The sequence below is a fragment of the Antennarius striatus genome, chromosome 12 (genome assembly GCF_040054535.1).
Source record: "Antennarius striatus isolate MH-2024 chromosome 12, ASM4005453v1, whole genome shotgun sequence".
Lineage (NCBI taxonomy): Eukaryota > Metazoa > Chordata > Actinopteri > Lophiiformes > Antennariidae > Antennarius > Antennarius striatus.
In genome coordinates this window covers 13,437,545-13,454,126 of record NC_090787.1, presented here as the reverse complement: position 1 = coordinate 13,454,126, position 16,582 = coordinate 13,437,545, and the positions used below count along the sequence as shown (strand labels likewise).

Here is a 16,582-nt window from a genome sequence, read left to right as displayed (position 1 = left end):
CAACAATAAAAATATGCTGTACTCATATTTTTGACTGTTCTATTGTGTCGATATTCTAATGGTTTGAATAATGATAAAGACAAAATAACCATAAAACATGAGTTTGAGTAGCAAATATGTATTGAACACATTCTAAATATGGATATAAGAATAGAACATGATTTGACTATAGAAAAACTTCACAGTGTGTATCAGTTGTAAGAAAATAGTTCGCTATTCTGAAAAACAGTAACAGCTATTTCAAATGTAGCCAAAATGAAATACATCAAGTTACAAAAGCAAAAATCTGCAAAAATAGATTCTGTTTTGGACTGACCAGAATAGACAGGATACATAAACATTATGCATTTAACACTATGAACTCAGTCACTAATTCTGTAAATATCTATCCTCATCCTGCAGTTAGTCACTCTTATTGACATCCCCCAAGGCCACATCACTTTGATCAGATAGCTGAGACAGGGCTGTGCCTCGTTTGGTGTTGTCTTCACCTCCCCCATTGGTATGCAAAATATGCAGGTTCTGGTCACTGGGCCGCTTCCAAGATGTTCGAGTGGCAATCCAAAGGATAAGAGCTCCAAAAAGCACCAGGAGAAGCCCAAGGACGTTTACAAAAATTGCCTCTGGGGGAGAGTCCTTGTACTTAGGGTTGCTCCTTTGTGAATAAGTGGGATAAATAAAGTTAAACAAAACAGTAAAAATGTTTACACATACCACTCATTTTGAAATTTTTTATACTTACAAGCCAAAAATGAGTTTCTCAGTTATACCCATGAGTGCCACAGCGATAACACTGGTAAAGAGTAAGAGACCGCTGTAGACATGGATGGGCATGAATGCTGCTCTCCAGAATACAGGGAGAACTGGTAGCAAGTACAGGCAAACTCCAATAACCAGCTGCACAGCGAAGGAGGCAAATCACACATTGTGTTGGACTAATAAATATTGTAGATCCCAAATGCAGAAGTTTCTGTTTTATCAATATGACAGGTAAAAAATATACTCTGTAACCTGCACCACACATATAAAAAGCAAATTGGCAAATATTATTAATATACATCACTACAGTACATTTAGGTGAAAACTTCAAAGTCAATAACATTTATTATAAACAGCATTACCATTCAAGCATTGCAAACATGATCCTTTCTCTATTCTCCATTAGTTAAGATCATTTGAAATAAAAGGAATCTGTTTACCTGTTGACTGAACAATATCACTGCCATCAAGCCCAGCCAGCTATGCAGACTGTACATGTTGGGGATTTTGGCATAATTGTGGAAGTCAAATACTGCCACCAAAGATATCACAACTAGAATGAAGGCCAGTAAGTGCAAGCCTGCATGAATGAACTTCATCACTTGTTTGTTCCACTTCCATGTCCAGGGGAGACGGTAGACAATGATAGCTGCAAGAGAGGGGATGCATATTTTATTTAAAAAAAACAAACTTGACCATTTGGTATGCTGTGAATAATAATACCGACTTCCACATTCTTAATTTATTTACCACGCTGTTGATAAGAGTCAAACTCAGAGTTTACATAAGATAAAGACGCACTTCAGTGGTTCTCTCCCCAGGACAGATCTTGTGTAACTTCTCCTTGAGGGAAAATTTCCTTCACAAGATTATACTCCTTCAAAACAAATCCCCAAAGTTTACGAGCTTCTTTTACAGAGTACTCACCAAAACCCTGCACGGCAATGAATCCAAAAACAATTAAGACCGGATGCCAGTTGAATTCGGCCAGCCCTCCATCCCAGGCTAAGCCTTCCTTGTAGTTGAAAACCCATATCAGCACAAATATGACTGAGGTGACTCCGACGGCAGCGGCCGCGCAAAGAGCCATCAACAACTGTTTCGGACCGTCCATTGCCATCAGCAGACAGGCGGGACGACGGAGGGACAGACTTCTGGAGCTGCGTCTCCTGCAACCACGACAGTGTTTTGGTGAAGGCTGGTGAGGTCCGGACGTGGTCACGTGATCCAGAGCCTCTCGAACATGTGCGTCAAGACGTTTTGTAGGTTTGTTTGCGCAAGAGTTTTGTAATTTATTTAATTTTGTCCTGGCTCCCCTTCAGATTGTGCGTCACGTCAGAAAAAGGCATCAGTCTGGTTGTGTTTATTCTGTTCGGACATCAGAAAAAAAGTCGTCGCTAGACTTTTTTTTTTTTTACGGTTCAACAGCGGTAGAAAATTATTTCATGAGGGGAAAGGAGAATACAGCACTGAGTAGTTTTTAAATAGTTTAAAGAAATTAAATCATTTTGGGGTCTAAACAAGCTATTTTGAATAATCAACCTATTCTATATTTCTTTGTAGCACAGGTTATTTACTAAAGCTGCGTTATATAAATGACGTCATGACGCACCGGTCTCCGTGTCAGGTATAAAAGTAGATGGATGGAACACCATTCATTCACTGGGGAGTCCCCAGTTTGATCCAGCAACTATTTGGTGATGCCCTGATTAATTAATGAATTTCACAGTATACAGTACTGTACTAAAAACGAGCTCCCACTGACCGCCACTTCCACGCAACTAAATCTTCATTACTGTTGGGACTGTTGAGTCTCCATAGAAAAAAATGTCCAGATCTTTTTCTCAAGTGCATTTATATGACCTGTGTTGTGATTTGGTATATTATAAATAAAATTAAACTAAAATAATCTAATAATGGTCATCATAATCTATATTTTGCATAACAATTTCAGTATATTTTGATTATAATTAAGTGCTTTTATTTAACATTCTAGCAATAATTTCATTTACTTCCTGTTTTACAGGAAGTACATGTTTTACATGACCCTAACCATAACCCTGCTGTACAAAACCAACTTTTCATGGATTTGACCTTAATGAACAAAAACAACGGTCAGAAGTACTGCACATAGACATGTGTCACACAAAGGAAGTATTGATACCATGATCCTGAATCTAAAAAGAGCATATTGAGTTTAATGAAAAAGCAGGAGAAAAACAAGTACAACAATGTGCATCATCATCTTCAAAAGTAAGGGCTCCTCAAGAGGTCAATTTACTCATGCCTCCTCATTTTTAGCTGTTATGAGCTTGTATAGATGGCAGCAGAAGGTGGTCTTCTTTTGTTCAACATGAACAATTGTGTCTTTGTCAATGGACAACTCATGTCGATAAGTCTGAAACAGAACAAAAGAGCCCACATGAATCCATATACAGACGCTTCAGCTTAAGGTCAGAAACAGCAAAGCATGTAACTCACCTCGTCCCATTGTTCAGTGAGGTCAAAAGTCCTCAGTAACTGTCCACTCTGGTTGTCATGCAGCTGGATGTGTGCTCTTCCTTCTCCCTCCTCACCATTAGTGACTACCACAGCCAAAAGGTCGAGCTCATCTTCATATTCCACCAAACGGAATGTCTGTAAAATTAATATTCTGATTGTTTGGAAATCTCATCACAGAAATGTGCAACTGTATTTCTAAAAAATGGGACATGTGAAACAGAAACAAGCATCCTGAGCTCACATTGAGTAATACGTTTAATATGGACAGTAACATCCTTTACATGTCACTTGTTTTACCAGCTCACAACCCGTTTGAAATGATCTGCTGTGGTCACATTCAGAATAAGCCCATATGTATTTACAAAAGCTTAATGACCCCAAGGAGTCACAAGGAATACCAAATTACAAATGTAAATAATGACTACAGTACTGTATTTATTATTAATGCTTGCCACAGGGCACAATTAATTTGCAACTCACAAATACTTAAACAAACATGCACTTAATCATATTATGCCAGTAGAAATAGAAACAATTGTAATTTACTACTTACATAATTAATTTTTCTGAATAATACCTCTTAAGCCCACACACCTCATTGTGACACATTGGCTATGTCTGCTACCATACACTAGAGGTGACTTGTTTAATTTTGTAGATTTCTTTCAGTATCATTAAAACACATTTTCCAGATGATGGTTGTGGCATTAACTTCTAATATTCATGTAAAGGAGATCTGAGGTTCCTGGAGAGGAATCCCAAAAATGCATTTTAAGTGTTGGACAGCTGATGGTGGAGCCCTCCTCCTCCTGTGTTTGACATAGATGGCTTCTTTAACCCCTCTCTCAAACCATCTGTCCCCCTTGGCCAGATCTGTACATTCTTATCTTCACCTGAATGCCCCTTGTCCTTCAGGTGCAGATGGGCTGCTGAGTCCTGCTCTGAGGTGCTTGATCTCCTGTGATATGCCATCCGCTCGTGGATTAGATGTTTTGTCTCCCCGGTAAAAAAGTCTGGGCTGTCATCAATGCATGACACCACCTAGTTTGTGTCTGGGTATTTTGTCCCTAGGATGAACCTCTGTCTCAGGGTGTTTGTGGGCCCAAAGTGAGTAGCGGTGTTTATTAAAGATCATATTCACTTCCTCTAATAGCCCTGCTACTTATGGGATGACGACATCTTTCTGGCTCCCTTGGTTCAACGCAGAGCTCTACCGGAACCTGGACGACTAAGAATCTTTACAGACATCTTGAGTCTAGCTTGTATAGCATAAAAAACATGGAAAAAGTGTTTTCTTTGAGAGATATTACATCAGCTATTACAGCAAAATCATTTTGGTACCTCTTGATCTGGGTCATCATCCAGCTGATGAAATCTCCTCTTCACTGTACGGCCTGATGAGGTGACAGTGACTTGTGCATTTGGCTGCAAAAAAGCAACACTAAAATTAGAGGGTGTATTATCCACCATCATCACAGTGAATACAGGGTACATACTGTACATGAGGATGATTTGGTGCAAAGAAAATCTATTGTACAGTCAGTTGTGTAAGTAAAAGAGCATGATACTTACAATGTTGTTTCGATGGGTTGCCATGGAGAAATCCTTGACAACCATTGATGGGCAACTGCTGTTCAGTTCACCAAGAATCTTTAGGACACTTCAGGAAACAAAGAAATTTTGTGGAACATGTCAAGTGCAATAAAAAAATAAACCTAACCTAAACTAACCATAACACAACTAAATGCTTCAAAGAAGAATTTCTTTTTGTTATAATGGCTGAAAGAAAGTCATGTAATGAGGCTTTACTTCTTTACCTAATAGGAATGTCTTTGGTTCAGGAAGTTTTGGTATATTTAGAGTTACCTCAGATGACTTTTCTTCACGTCTACATTTTCCTATGTAAATACTGACTATGCTACTCACTTTATGATAGTTGGCCCAACATGAATGATTCGTCCAGAGTCATCAGGGTGGAAGATGATCCAATCACTCTCCAGAGAACAACAGTTCATATTTTGTATCCCATTTGTTGCCTGATTTAATAAATGAAATGGCAAAGCTTCCCATTAGTTCCATTGCGACCACACTACAACCTCCTGTGCCACAACATAAAGAAAACACACCTGTCAAAAATTGCAGTTCCTCAAATGGCAAAGCATCAACTTGAAGATTTATCATTGGGGAAGTGGAACAAATGCTATTTTTAGTACAGCTTGACTGTCGACTTACAGTGACTGTGTAAAAGAGTTAAACTACAAATAAATTCACCTTTTACACAGCAAATATAATTTTTAAAATATTATTTCACCTACATTGGGGAAACACAAATCTATACATTTTAGACTTTTAGTCTTTGAAAAAATCAAAAATGACAAAATGAATAATTTTTTTGTCATCAAAAGTTCTTCGTCATCAGAGTACTTCTGTATGTGGCATGTATCCGAGTTGTGCTTGAAGTCCTCTACACATCAGACTTCAAGCACAACTCGGATACATGCCACATACAGAAGTACTCCGATGACACCGCGATAGTGGCATGTATCCGGGAGGGTGATGAGGGGGGGTACAGGGCATTGGTGGCTGACTTCGTGGAGTGGTGCCAACAGAACCAGCTCCAGCTCAACGTCTCCAAGACAAAGGAGATGGTTCTGGATTTCCGGCGGGCACCTCCCTCTCCACAGCCAGTGATCATCAAAGGCAGTGAGGTGGAAGTGGTAGAAAACTACAAGTACCTGGGACTGCAGCTAGACAGCAGACTGGACTGGTCACTCAACTCGGACTGTGTGTACAAGAAGGGGGCAGAGCAGGATGTACTTCCTGAGGAGGCTGGCCTCCTTCAACATCTGTCCTAAGCTCTTTCTCATGTTCTATCAGTCCGTAGTCTGCAGTGTGCTGTCATATGCCATTGTGTGTTGGGGGGGGGGGGGGGCAGGAAAAGAGATATGGACCGTCTGAACAGACTCATCCGCAGAGCAGGCTCAGTGGTTGGGCTGAGCCTGGACTCTGTGGATATGCTTCTGGAGAGCAGGACCACGTCTAAAATTAAGGCCATCATGAACAACACCAGGCACCCCCTACACACCACCTTCTCCCAGCAGAGAAGCACCTTCAGCGGCAGACTGCTGTCACACAGCGCCTCCACAGAGAGGCTGAGGTCCTCCTTCGTGCCCCGTGCCATCAGGGGGTACAATGACTCTCTCAGGAGGAGCGGGGGGGAGGTGGCGAGGTCAGCATGGGGTTGAATGGATTTAATTTAATTTAATACTGTTTATATATATATATATTTTTTTTTATACTGTTTTATATTTTAATTCAATTCTATACTGTTTATATTTTAATTTTATACTGTTTATATTTTAATACTGTAATATTTTTTAAATTTTATACTGTTTATATTTTAATTTTATACTGTTTATATTTTAGTTATAGTTTAGTATAAAAGTCCTGTTAGCGCTGCATGTGTCTGTTAGTGTAGTGTATGTGTTGTGGTATGTTATTTGTTATGTAATGCCTGGGCAGTGGATTTATACAATTTATTTCTTTCTATCTATCTATCTATCTATCTATCTATCTATCTATCTATCTATCTATCTATCTATCTATCTATCTATCTATCTATCTATCTATCTATCTATCTATCTATCTATCTATCTATCTATCTATCTATCTAAAATACAAATAAATACAAACAGGAGTGTTTCTCAAATGCAGCCAAGATTTGCCCAATTTGCAAATATTGTGGTTTTTCTAGAAGTGATCACAGCTTTGGATCAGTTCTGTTCTGTCCACCAATAGAATACAAAGACTGTCACCAACATATGTGGCCCTTCTTACGTTGACACACTGACAAGTGCTTGCAAAGTTTGTGAAACTTCAACAGGATTAGTGACTTTCATGCATTACAAGAAAGCACACGACACATTTTGCACTGATTGACCAACAGTCTAAACATTGTAATGTGCTGTTCAGAAGGATTCTTTCAACTTACTGTTGTGCTGTCCTTGAGTGAACAGATGTGATGAGTCCCCTTGTGATTTTTATGTGGTGGTGTGTAGATGTAATGCCATGGGTAGCCTCCAATCCGGATGCTGTTATTAGAGCATGAAACCTCAAAAAGCACTACAGGGCAATCTATAAAAATAAGAAAAAATCCAACCATTCTTCTGATTAAACATATTTCTCCTCTGTGTCCTGGCAGGTCTGATTCAATCTATGATGCTAAGAATACAAAGGTCTGAACTTAAAAACAGACTCACCTGTTATATGGATATTAACTGGAATACCAAATGGGACATCTCCCACTGTTTTGCCTCCAAGAAGTGAACTCTGCTTTCCAAGTATCAATTTCTCTGTCATGTACTGAAAACATGAAAAATGTAATTAGACACACGTAGATGCAAGCAGCAAGACAGTAATACACGCAACATGTTCGGATAAAAAGCATACATACCCTTTGGACAATGTGCTCAAAGCTGTACAGCTTCACTGTCTTGTTGCTGTACGACACCACAAGGACACCCTGAGACAGAACAGCATCAGTAACGCCACTTCCAAACACCTGAAAGAATAACATTTACATTTGTTAATGACACATTACCTACAGAGCTACATTAAAAAATATATTAAACTACAAATAAATCTGCAAACCTTTTTACTGATCTCCAAAATTCCCACAATTTCTAAAGGGAAAATCTGAAAAATGGCCAGGTGCATTACAGTGTTGTGAGTAATACCAGCCTGTGAAGGAGAAACGAAAAGGTACATTTCTGACGTTCTTCTCCACATCAGTGATCCTGAGACAACTAATAAAATTAACTGCAAGTCAAGTTACAGTAAATCCAGGAGTAAAGTTTTTATGATTAACTGTTGGCAAACTTTGTCAGCTTTTAGGTGTGAAAAATACTTTCCGATGAAGTAATCGACAGATTATTTTTCAGTGGACATCTTAAACCTTAACTTGTGCTACATAGATTCTTTGATTGACCCGTTTACTCTTCTGAAAATTGAATCAAAATTAGCAAAGGGAAGAAATTCCATGTACAGTAACATCCTAAGCTTTATTACCCTTCATCAAAGAACTATTTATCAGAACACAAAATGTTAGACATACAGAGACTCAACTTACCTGCCGTGCTACAGATGTTTCTTTGTTTTGAATAGATTTAACATAAAATATCTCTTGAGAAACATCCCAGCTAAGATACCTATAAAGAAAAAAAACAGAAAAGATCTAAACCTTAATATAAATGTATCAATCTCCAGTCAACAGTCAACGCAGAGTACTGATGATACCTGAACTTATGTCTGGGAGAGAGATAAACTCTCTGCAGCTCCTCTCCTGTGTCAGCTGAAAGGCGATATAGCCAGTTGTTGGCTGTCAAAGCCAAGAGGCTGGGTTTCTGATCAGAGGGGGAGGCTAATGTTCTGTTCTGTTAAAAAGGTAAATAGAACAAAAAATCTTATGATTTCTTTGAATTCTGGTTTTTGTTAAGTTAGTGTTAACCCTAAGGTGTTTAATTTCACTTACAAGTGGGCTCTGACACAGCAAGGCATCTTCAAATTTCTCCAGCTTTGATCTCTCAGGCAATTTGTATAGAATTTGAGGCTCAGAGTGAACACTGAAACCAGAACAATTAATAACTCATTGTGTGGGGGATTATAAACCTTCCATTAAGTTGTCATATCGTTAATTTCAATTTGGTCCATGACAGAAGATTTTGTTTGGAAAATTATTCAGAGTGACAGGCTGTCACAGCTGTCCCACAGCGACTTCTAGATGTAGATTTCTTCAGCGGTGAATAAAAACAAGCATGCATTACTAGTCTTATGTATTATGTGACTTTTGTATGAGAATGTAGTGTATTTATGGATGTTGCAAAGTTTATGCGGTTCCAATGTATTATTTTGTATGATAATTGCCATGGAGATGTCTTTGTTTTGTCATGTGACGCAGTTTAATGTTTCATTTGGCAGAAAGCAGTGTCACAGCAAATCAAAATTGCCAGTGATGCCAAATCAAATTTCATTGTGGTCTGAATTATCATTTGAATTGAAGACTGGAATAAACATAATACGATTCCTGTGTTTTTTTCAAACCAGGATCTGGTCGAAAAACTGAGCAGTCTTCTGTTGATTAGCCTCAAGCCAGATCAACATTGTATTTGTGGAGCTTATTTTCTGTCAAGTTTGAAAGACATCACATGTTGTAACAAACTAGTTGATATAAAGAATTATATTGGTGATGTTTGATTTTGGAGACAGAAATGAACATCGAGTCAATCCATGAAAATGTCCCCCATATTGTTTTTTGATTATTTTTTTTTGGTGGTGATTATTATCATGTAGCTATATATTAAAAATGCTATATTTTTGAAAATCACACAACATCATTTACATAGTGCTTTTTTTGGTTTTTAACAGTAACGGTGATGATTGATGATGACTGGTAATTGATTGTGTGATCAATCATATCCAAAAGCCTTTCAAGGTGTAAAAGTTTAATTGTTTCAAGGGTTAACTGACCCAATCAGATAGAAACTAAAAATTAAGTTCTGGTGAGCCTTGTCCTTGTATCCCAGCGTCATTTGGAAGTCATGCAATCAGACAATAGTTTATCACTGATACTTGGTCACTTTATTCCGTTATGGTAGGCCCTTATTGGGTTTTGCCCTCCACTACAGTAAACAGAATGGGTCACAAAGTCATTTGTCAATTCCTATAGCATGTAAACTGAAGACCAAAATCATCTACAAGACTGATACTCACCAACCGTAGCAGATCTGGTAATTCTCAAAGTAGATTTTACCATTCTCATACATTATTGGGGACTTTGAGGCCCTGCTCCATACTTGAATGAAATTCCTATTGTCCTGTAAAACAATTATAATGAAAACAAAAAAAATGATGGGAGGATTTTCACGTGAATGAATATAAAGGTATTTTATCTCACCTGAAAGAGGAGGGCTCGGAAGACTTCCATGTTATGTCTGACAATGGTTCCAGCATCCCTGAGACCTCTGCTCCTCCGTATCAGCAGCTCAGCGGCGTTCACGGCTCTTTTTCCCCGGTATGGCGCCATCAGCTGGTGGCCCTGGTCTCTACAAGGGGACCCGACGCAGGATCAGGAGCACAGCCAGGGACCGGTAAGGACCATGTTGTTTCAGTAACGTTACAACTCCTTAATAAGGCTCATCTTTTTACAACCAACGAACCGATTCTCTGATTTCGAGCGAACACAACAAGTTAAGAGCTAACTGATGTTAGCTTGTTGAGCGAGAGCACCTCGATATGTTGTTTAATTTGTAAACGTGTCGTACCGAGTTCGTTATTAATGTCGCAGCGTGGACTTGTTAAAACTGTGTAGTTTTCTAGAAACCACGCAATAATTCATTATTCAAAAAGAGGTAGACAACTATCCCACAGCTTGACAAGTGTGGTGTTAGTTAGCTGTCAATGTTAGCAACCATACCCGACGCCATCTTTTTAGTTCGTTCATTCGTCTTCTTCTCGGCAGACGGAAGACAACCTTAGATCGTCAGCGCCCCCTGCAGCACGGACTGATCTCGAATTTAGGAACAACTCAATGTAATGTCAGACTACCGATTCCTGATCATTTGTTCACTGTAAATAGAACCTAACTATATTCGTTTTATGAGGTACATCTGTTTTACAACAATGTCAACCTAGCATTTTTCTTGTAACAGTCAACCATTAATTTGCTTTTTAATATTCAAAATGATACAACACCATGTGGTTTATGAACTTATAAATAACTAAATATAAACAGCATCCAATTATAGCCTGTTACTGTAAAAAAAATAATGAATCCAACAATTTTGTCTGTTCTTGATTATTGGGATGGATTCCATATGGGATATATTGTATGAAATATACAATTTAATAGCTTGCGATTATGTTCATGTGATGAATGAGTTGCCATTAATTTGAATATTTAATTAACTTTATAATCTTTTTTGTTAAGACATGAACCACCAACTTGCGTGTTTTATTTTTAAATTTAATATAAGCTTTAATATTTACTTTATACTATTAATTATTTCTACTGGAAATAATTTACATTGAACTGTAAATTGCGCCTGAAAACAAAATGCATGTGTAATGTTACTTTGAATTGTAAAATGTTTTCAACCCTCCTTTCATTCTTACAGAGTAAATGTATAAAGTCCAGAGCTCCTCTGTGGCTTGGCTGGCTCAAGTTTTCAACAGATTCTCCTTCAGACTAAAAAGCACAGGAGGAAGACCTGCAGCTCCACTGGGTTCTCGCATTCTGACTGATGCTGATGACATCTTCAAGCACAACATGTGGTCAGTGGTGCACGAGAAGAGAATGGAGATGTTTTAGTTCTACTACAGCAATATTGTATATTAAAATAAATGTTTGAAAATGATTGAGCAGAAAAATCACCTGTAATATGCTTCTGAATTAATTTCCAGCTCTAAATTGGCTGTTCTGTAATGTAATATTAACTCTTATGTAATTACAAAGCGAATAACGGTGTAGGTCTGTTTACTTTCAACACCAGAAATTAAATTCTGGATTTTAGTAAACAGCTACCGATTATCTTCTGCTCTGTGTTTTAGGGATCATGTACAATGGACAGAAGAGGACAGAGAAAACTTTCGGCAGAAGGCAGAAGAAAATTCATGCATACAAATTCCTTTAAAGGAACAAGGTAAAAAATATGTCCCAGCAATTCATATTTTCCAGGCTTCATTTGATTGGCTTTGCGTAGAATACATATATAAACCTTACATATTCTTCTATCTCCTCCATGCAGGTAGATATGATAAAGAGGCTTGCCAGTACTGGGACAGATTTTACCAGACTCACCAGAACAAATTCTTTAAAGACCGCAAGTGGCTGTTTTTAGAGTTCCCAGAGCTGCTTCCTTCAGGATCACAATGCCAAGCAACCAGCAGGGGTCTGGGTGATGAGCGAGGACCATCCACACCGACTGGATCCCGCACAGGCACAGAAACCAGACAACTTTCACAGAACTGCCCCATAGACCACCACAGACATGCAGACACCCCCGATCCTGAGGAGTCTGATCAAGCTGCCACACAAACCGCTCCTTTCCCCGGCCAGCGTGCATCATTCAGGATCCTGGAGGTTCACGTGTACTCATATATCGATAGAGATTGTTAAATGTGCACATTTGACATTTAAAAACATATAAAACATATAAAACATAGCCCATTGACAGCTGTTAAAATTTGTGCTGTCATGTTTCAAATGGTAGAAAAGCAGTATATTTTCTCTTCACAGATTGGCTGTGGGGTGGGTAACAGTGTGATTCCCATCATTGATTCCATAAAGTGAGTAAATATTCTGATTACACACACACACACACACACACACACACACACACACACACACACACACACACACACACACACACACACACACACACACACACACACACACACACACACTCACACACACACACACACACACTCACACACACAGATATATAAATATAGACATATATAAAATCTGAATTTAATTTAAATTCGCCATTTATAGTTCAGTCATCAATAAGAATTACTTTGATTTATAATGTAAGCCATGTTTATACAGTACATTATAGACAGTGGACATTGGGCAAAAAAATACTGTATTACTTATACTTCATACTTATTATTTATATTTCACAAGGTGTGATATCGTCAAGCTACACATCACCAACTAACACAACAGTGGCTCAACATGGATGTTTTGTTAATGTTAAGGTTAATGCTACAAGATGAAAACTGCTGTTTAAAAATGTTGTCAAAGTTGAAAAACAGGCTGCAGGAATATTTTTAAGGCATGACTGAATCTGTCAATACAAAAAAAGCTCTTGTTCGATCATTTTCACAGCAGACATTTTCAGTTGTTAAATTAAATGTGTTACAAATAGCATTAACAAGGACTCAAGTGTCCTTGAGCCAGCACACAACCAGGTCCCAGTAAGTAACAGACAAAAACATCTTTCTGCATCATAAGTCAAAGGTTCTTGGTATTCCTTTGTTGCACAGATTTTGTGTATTTGTAATAATTTAAATCTTAAATTGGTTGTCCTGCTTCACAGAGACACAGATGCATTTTTATACTGCTGTGACTTCTCACCTCGTGCCATTCAGTTGCTGAAGGTAAGCAGTTTTGATATATCTAACATGTACACAGTCAAACTTCATCAAAGTTAAATTTCTACAAAGTGATTCTGAAATTTATATTTTAAAACAACACTAGATGAAATCAGCGGCATTACTCACTGTGGCCATTTGTATAATATGTTGAGGCATAGACTGATATTGACATAGACAGACATGTCTATTTCCGCAGATGGCATTAACATTTGATGAAGTAATACATTTTATTCACTCAGTGTGATGCTTACAACCACTAAACTGTTCAGAAAACGTATTTACTTTATGCTCTCCCAGCATAAAGGGCTGCAGAATAACTTCTTGCAAATCAGATGAATCAGTCAATACCAAGTTTTAACTTGATTCAAAACTAAAACATCTTTCAATTCAGGGTTCTTATCTGTTGGAGCAACTTTGTACCCTTAAATACCAGCGTATAGTTATTTTCCTTTAAATGTTATTTCTCAACACAAGTGCCTGAAGCCAACATGTGAAAAGCTTTGTTTTAATAAAATACACTCCAGTCAGAACCGATTATACTTTTTGTGCAGCCCCATGTGACATATGGTCTTTAAATAAAATGCAGGTAGAAGATGTTACATTATGTGATATGACCACATTAAACAACTGTATGCTGTATCTAAGCAACAAAGTCTGACATTTGGACAGTAACAACGTAAGTAATAAATAATGTGTAATAAAACAGATAAATCTGTGGAATTTGTGCTGTTGAATCAGTTATATGTCTTTGCATGGATGTGAAATGTATAAAACAAAAAGTACATTGCCAATCTTTCGTACTTTATTGAGATACAATTGATATCATCAATTAACAGTAAAACATGGATTCACTGCACTGAAACTTAAAAATACCACATTAAACTGTTTGAATTTTTTTTCAATCCAACTTACATAATTATGCCTTGTAATAACATAACACTGTGTGTGTGCGTGCGTGCGTGCGTGTGTGCGTGCGTGAAAAGTCAATTGCTGAAGCTCCACATAATTTTTTTGAAGTTATAGAAAGACTGGCAGTGGCCTAAATCTCAATTAGCTACTATTTTGTAACTGTGTGCCTTCGTGTGACTATAAAACGATGATCATCTCTGATGTTACTCATGTAGGTCCATCCAGCCTATGATGAGTCCACCTGTCATGCTTTTGTCCATGACATTTGTGAGGACGCCTCTTTTCCCTTCCCTACTCAGAGTCTGGATGTTATTCTGGCTGTCTTTGTGCTCTCTTCCATTCATCCAGACCGGTAAGTGTACGTTCCAAGACAAAAAGAGGAGGTTCTGTTGCTCTAATTTCCTCTCACAGTCCATAGATGTGTGATATAGGTGAACTGGTAGCCATAGGTACGCATGTGAGCATGAATGGTTACTTGCTTTGGGAGCAGCTCTAACTCTCTCCTGTCTCCCAGTTCCAGCCATCAAATGATGACTGGTCACAAAAAATGGATGGATGGATTGCAATATGGAGTACAAAATGCTAACTGTATAGTAGGTTACCCAACATTTAACCCTCAAGGGATAGAGGCACATGTGTTTTAAACTTCGCTGTAGTATTCATTAGCTGCAATTATGTTGTACAAAATTATTTTCCTTTAATTGACTTTTCATCCACAGAATTCAAGGAATTGTGAATAGACTTTCTACATACCTTAAACATGGAGGTGTGTTCCTCTTCCGTGACTACGGGAGATATGACTTCTCACAACTCAGGTTTAAGAAGGGTGAGCCTCCATCTAGTAATGTGCATCTGAATACAAATATTTGCATCAACCTTTTACATCATTTGTGTTGCATATATATATTTTTTTTTTCAAAATTCAATTCTTACATTTTTTTTCATTGTCTCACAAACAGGACGCTGCTTATCAGAGAATTTCTATACACGTGGAGATGGAACCTGTGTGTACTTTTTCTCTAAAGGTAATAGGGCGACATGAGATTCATACTTTTTCCTCATGGTAAAAAAATAGTTGATAAGACCACAGCTACTATTGTAGAAACTGGGGTCATATGTTGTTGGCATTCTGTCAGTCTGGTGATTCTAATCTAGGGTATAGTGTTGTTCTATTTTCCCTTCCAAAAGTTGTCCTTTGGTAGACAAAATACTATAACACCACATTCAGACTTTTATGTTCAAGAAATAATATCTGATAATGAAATGTGTAAACAGATGACAAAATAAATTAAACTATAAAATCTGGGTTGGTCAGATTGGTTAAAAAAAGAGGGGACAAGGATTCATGCATGACCTTTAAAAAAAACCTTGACATAGCCGTGGTTTGTGACTGTTATTACTTTTACAGAAGATGTTCATGGTTTATTTTCCAATGCTGGACTGGAAGAAGTTCAGAATCTGGAGGACCGACGACTTCAAGTGAACAGAGGAAAGAAAGTTGTCATGCATCGAGTTTGGATGCAGAGCAAGTACAGGAAAATGTATCCGCTTTCATCATCTTAATATGTGCTCATTCACAGCCTGTTTTTTACCTATGTGTTTTGTGTACTTAACTACTTTTTATTTCGATCCTAAAAAAAAAGGCTTTTATTAAAAGACCATGTGTTGAACAACCAAACGAAGTTCAATAAACTCACATGAGAGAATGCTGGCTGTTACCTGCTTATTTACTGTATAATGGATACTATACTGTATATCTGTAACAGTATTCATGAAATGAGTATTTCGAGTAAATTACAACAACTTCTTTAGGAGATGAATTAGTCTGGACTAAAACCTTTCCCTAATCTCATTTTAAACTTTTGAGTGTAGCTCAGAACAGGAAAGCTAGATGGTGACGTATTCAGATACAGTACTTTCCTTGGATACAAGTAGCAATACCTACATTAAACATCATGTATTCAGTACCTCATTTTAGTTAAAGTACATGAAGTAGTTTATTCAAAAAGTACTAATTATACATTTAAGTAGTTCTTGTCAGAGCATTAACATTAGGAGCCTATAATGTTTTTGGACAATGTACTTTACCGCTGTAGTTGTTCAAAGGTGAGATAATTTTACCTTCTTTATATGTTATTAAGCTTTTTAATTATGGCAATCTGTAAGATCCTTTTAAAATTTCACAAGTCAGCTTTCATGAGTTCAAACAGCTTTGTGTGTTATCGTGCAAAGCTAACTGGGTGTTTCAAATAGTTTA

At 37.7% G+C, this 16,582-nt stretch overlaps 3 protein-coding genes across 6 annotated transcripts; 1 reads left to right on the top strand and 2 right to left on the bottom strand.

Moving 5' to 3' along the window:
* Nucleotides 1–108: 108 nt before the first annotated feature.
* Nucleotides 109–1,984, bottom strand: cybrd1 (cytochrome b reductase 1). Its single transcript, XM_068329658.1, has 4 exons — nt 1,687–1,984; nt 1,200–1,408; nt 743–897; nt 109–655 (listed from the first exon to the last, which is right to left on the bottom strand). The coding sequence occupies exons 1-4, from the start codon at nt 1,877–1,879 to the stop codon at nt 403–405; spliced, it is 810 nt and encodes a 269-aa protein (XP_068185759.1). The 5' UTR covers nt 1,880–1,984; the 3' UTR covers nt 109–402.
* Nucleotides 1,985–2,928: 944 nt separating this feature from the next.
* On the bottom strand, nt 2,929–10,738 carry dcaf17 (ddb1 and cul4 associated factor 17). Of its 2 annotated transcripts, XM_068330068.1 has the most exons (14): nt 10,214–10,738; nt 10,030–10,133; nt 8,792–8,882; nt 8,557–8,693; nt 8,390–8,468; nt 7,912–8,001; nt 7,715–7,822; nt 7,521–7,623; nt 7,253–7,395; nt 5,188–5,297; nt 4,834–4,921; nt 4,603–4,686; nt 3,241–3,396; nt 2,929–3,157 (listed from the first exon to the last, which is right to left on the bottom strand). In XM_068330068.1, the coding sequence occupies exons 1-14, from the start codon at nt 10,340–10,342 to the stop codon at nt 3,041–3,043; spliced, it is 1,539 nt and encodes a 512-aa protein (XP_068186169.1). In that variant the 5' UTR covers nt 10,343–10,738; the 3' UTR covers nt 2,929–3,040. The 2 variants fall into 2 exon arrangements, with proteins under 2 accessions (XP_068186169.1, XP_068186170.1); XM_068330069.1 differs by lacking the exon at nt 7,912–8,001.
* On the top strand, nt 10,310–15,965 carry mettl8 (methyltransferase 8, methylcytidine). 3 transcript variants are annotated; one of them, XM_068330072.1, is made up of 10 exons: nt 10,310–10,406; nt 11,433–11,589; nt 11,866–11,957; nt 12,063–12,397; nt 12,554–12,603; nt 13,359–13,419; nt 14,625–14,677; nt 15,045–15,151; nt 15,285–15,350; nt 15,734–15,965. In XM_068330072.1, the coding sequence occupies exons 2-10, from the start codon at nt 11,438–11,440 to the stop codon at nt 15,886–15,888; spliced, it is 1,071 nt and encodes a 356-aa protein (XP_068186173.1). In that variant the 5' UTR covers nt 10,310–10,406; nt 11,433–11,437; the 3' UTR covers nt 15,889–15,965. The 3 variants fall into 3 exon arrangements, with proteins under 3 accessions (XP_068186173.1, XP_068186172.1, XP_068186171.1); XM_068330071.1 differs by having other exon boundaries at nt 14,541–14,677; nt 15,737–15,965; XM_068330070.1 differs by having other exon boundaries at nt 14,541–14,677.
* Nucleotides 15,966–16,582: the final 617 nt, after the last annotated feature.